Source organism: Hibiscus syriacus, unplaced genomic scaffold (genome assembly GCF_006381635.1).
Source record: "Hibiscus syriacus cultivar Baekdansim isolate YM2019G1 unplaced genomic scaffold, ASM638163v2 tig00110954_pilon, whole genome shotgun sequence".
NCBI lineage: Eukaryota > Viridiplantae > Streptophyta > Magnoliopsida > Malvales > Malvaceae > Hibiscus > Hibiscus syriacus.
The window spans coordinates 1,424,243-1,427,993 of NW_024062931.1; the positions used below are offsets into that span (position 1 = coordinate 1,424,243).

General features: G+C 34.1%; 1 protein-coding gene across 1 annotated transcript; it reads right to left on the reverse strand.

The window, feature by feature from the left end:
* Nucleotides 1-2,076: 2,076 nt before the first annotated feature.
* On the reverse strand, nt 2,077-3,112 carry LOC120148171 (chitinase 2-like). The gene has a single exon (XM_039161344.1). It carries the CDS (start codon nt 3,110-3,112, stop codon nt 2,195-2,197), a length of 918 nt encoding a protein of 305 aa, XP_039017275.1. The 3' UTR covers nt 2,077-2,194.
* Between the last annotated feature and the right edge of the window lie 639 nt (nt 3,113-3,751).

Genomic DNA, 3,751 nt, shown 5'->3' on the forward strand with positions numbered 1-3,751 from the left:
ATATATATAATGTTAGGAAAATATAGTAAAAAAAACATAGTAAATAAGTAAATATAGATAAAAAATAATAATATAATATATATATATATATATAATAATAGAAAAATAATATAATATAACACAAAGAAAAATGAAAAAAAATTATAATAAATAAATAAATAAAATATAATTATATATATATATAATATATATATATATATATAATAAGGGTTAAATTAAAATAAAAAATGAATTAGGAGTCAAAATTAAAAGTCAATCGAAGAAAAAAACGACAAAACACGCGGATCCATACGACCCGTTTATAAAAATCTGAATAGTTTTTCAAAAACACAAGCCTCAGGGACTAGATCTACATAAATAGATCTCGAAAACGCCCCCGTTCATCGGCCAAAAACACTTCTCTCAGTTTTCTTTCGAATCAAAATACAGAAAGGGTAAGAAAAAATAACATGCGAATGTATGAACTTTACCTTTCAAAATATAAATGCTTCGAAAAATGGCTACGAGTTGCTTGTAATTTTTTGTTTGGTATTTCGTATATCCTCTTTCGAATGTGTTACAATAGTGAGTTACAATGACTATTTATAATGCTTGTGGATCCTATCTTTAGGAGTTTAAATAATAGTAGAACTCTATCCTATTTTTAGGAGTTTGAATCCTAGCAAAATTCTATCATATTTTTAGGAGTTTGAATCCTAGTAGGACGAAAAGGTGTGTTGATATAATAATTACAAACAAAGATAATAATTACAAATGGATCTGATCGCATCGGCAAATGAATCACAAAAGGGGGTCAAGCTATTGAAAGACCATCGATAAACCGCAAATCAGGCTCGAGCGACGTGAAAAGCTATCCATGAATGCAAATCGGGTATCAAAATCTAATATGAGGGTCCAAAGCAGAGAAGATCAACAAGATATTATATAAACGCCATCTTAATCAGTCGTGACGATGTCAAATCAACACTTAGAAAAAAGATAAATGAAAAACCGACCAAAGAATCGAAAAACATGCCAAAAGCATAAGAAAATGTGCTATAAAAACATATGAAAATGTGAAACACACGCAGACTTATTGAAAATAAAAAAAATAGATGATATAAAGAAGAAAAAGACATTAGAGAATACCAGCGGACAGCAACTAACATTAAAGTTGGTGTACCGCAGTCAACGAAACTGAAAAAGAAAATAGATAAACGGCACATCAGTGATAAAAAATAGGTTTTATGAAAAGAAGGTTATTTATATTAGCCATATAATGAGTTCTAAATCCAAATGCCTAAAAAATACATCCATTGCATTAAATAAAATAAGGAAGAAAGACAAAATAAACCAGTAAAAAGTGACCAATTAAAAGGCAATACATATATAGTACCAATCAAGGTTTTAAATAGCGTTCGCGGTCACATTTTCGGTCGCGTCACGTTTATCACGGTTGCGGACATAACATATGTCATTGCAGGTATCGCGATCGTGAATTTTGTTAAATGTCGCACAACTTACCTTAAAATGAATAAATTAAATAAAATTAAGATAAAATTGTAAAATTTAAATTACATAAATTTATATTACTGAAATTAAGACTAAATTAAATAAAAATTAAAGTTTACATTTTAAACTATGGATTAAATTATAAATTCTAAAAGTTAGAGAGGTGTCAAATTAATATATCCTTTAAAATTATATTTTAAAAATTATTAAAAAAAAAATAAAACAACCCCCTCCCCTGACCTTTCTGCCTCCCCCTTCCTCCCCCCAATTATCTGAAACCAAAAAAAATTTATGCTTTGACTCTCAACTCCCCCGACCTTTCATTTTTTGAAACAAAAAAAAAATTGCGGATGGAAATTGAAATCACGGTTAGAATAATGCTTATAGCGCCTTGTGATCTGCGTAATTCACCGTTACCCGTTAAATTGTGGGCGTGACATACTACTATTGGTGTGAATCCGATCCCCACCGCAAAAATCATGAAAACCGATTTCGGACGGCGGCGCTACCGCAATATCATGGCCGCTATCGCGTTCTCGGTCCGTAATTTGAACCCTAGTACCAATAGCATGAGAGAGGCACACAACAGATATCAGGCATATATTTATACAATAAAAGGCAATACATCTATAATAGTACATCCCCTAATGTAAATGTTTAACTCATATTCAGTGCTTTTATAAAAGTAGATAACATAAAAACACTAGTGGGAAATTGCAAGCAGAGCTTGTGATTGCTTCTCATAGCGGAAACCATTTTTCTTTGAGTCATCTGCAGACCAAATGAATATACCATGGAGTTTGTTCTGACTCTTGAGCCTATTGCAGGCGGTAAAGAAGCCGTTTTCCGGTGTCAAGCCACCGCTCCCATCGCTTATAAAGCTGGCTAAAACGTTACCACCGTTGTAGTTAGAACTTTGGGTGTTGAAGTAATTGATAAACTGAGAGACTGTTGTTCCTTGATCGTAGGCATAGAACTGGAAATTGACGTAGTCTATGAGGTCACCATAGCTTTTCCACAAGGCCTTGTAATGGCTTTGAACATCATCGTCATCAAATGGAGCTATGGAAGCAAAAGAGATTAGACCGTTCTTCTTGAGGGTTTTTACAAGTTGGCCAATGCACTCTGCGAAAGTGTCAGGGTCAGCATTGAAGTGCTCATAGTCAATATCAATCCCATCCAAGTTGTATTGTCGGATGATATCAGTGAGTGAAGAAACTGCATTGGAAACCCAAGAATCTACAGAGGAAGGGTTGAAATAAGCAGAGCCATCTCCCACACTGTCCCCTCCCAAGCTCAAAGCTACTTTAACATTTGAATGGCTGCTCTTGATGGAAGAAACCTGGGATGGACCGAGGTTATCGGAGTCCCAAAACACATTGAACTTCCCATTTGTAGGAGAAGGAGAGCTTGAGGTGTCGTAGTCTATGGCAAATGAGAGAATGAAGTGGAACTCAACATTTGAATTAATGGGAACATCACTGAATTTAACATTATTGAATTCAGCTCCTATGTATTCTCGGAAGAGGTTCGAATTTGAAGGAGCTGCTTGGGTTGACGTGTTGCAAGGAAACAGAATTTGAAAAATGAAAAGGACAATGAAAAGCTTAGAAAACTCCATTGGTTAAGAACAAGGTGATTAGTGCCGTGATGTAGGCTGAGTTGAAGCATTACTCTCGTATAGAGCTTATTATATAGGCATCAGAATTGGGGGAAAAAAGGTTTAACGATATGGGGATCAAAATCAAAGAAATTGTTTGTTTTATGTTGCTGTTGCCGTAAAAAAGACTCTGGGGTCTTCAATCAGAACAAATAGGCTACTATTTTGGCCCCGGCGATCTCTCACAAGATACCAGTAAAATAAATGATTAGCAAGGCTTCTTAATTGAAAAGTCAAAGAGGTAATAATTAAGCATCTAGACGAACAGTGACTTGCCTGACAAGGCAGGTGAGAGGAATTTGCAAATTTTTTACCTTGTTTTGCGGCATGGATTTGCTAGTTAAGCCAAGAACTAATTCATCTTCTAGACCAACTGTGACTTGTCTGACAAGGCAGGTGAGAGGAATTTGCAAATTTTTTACCTTTGAATATTATGTTTTGTGTGATTTTCAGCACCTTGTTGCTCTTAGGTACGATAAGACAATTACATGATCTTCAATGCATAATCATATAATTAGTTCCAAATCCGAAAGCTAAAAAAATACATCCACATTATTATATTTTATAAGGAAGAAAGACAAAATAAACCAGTAAAACCGA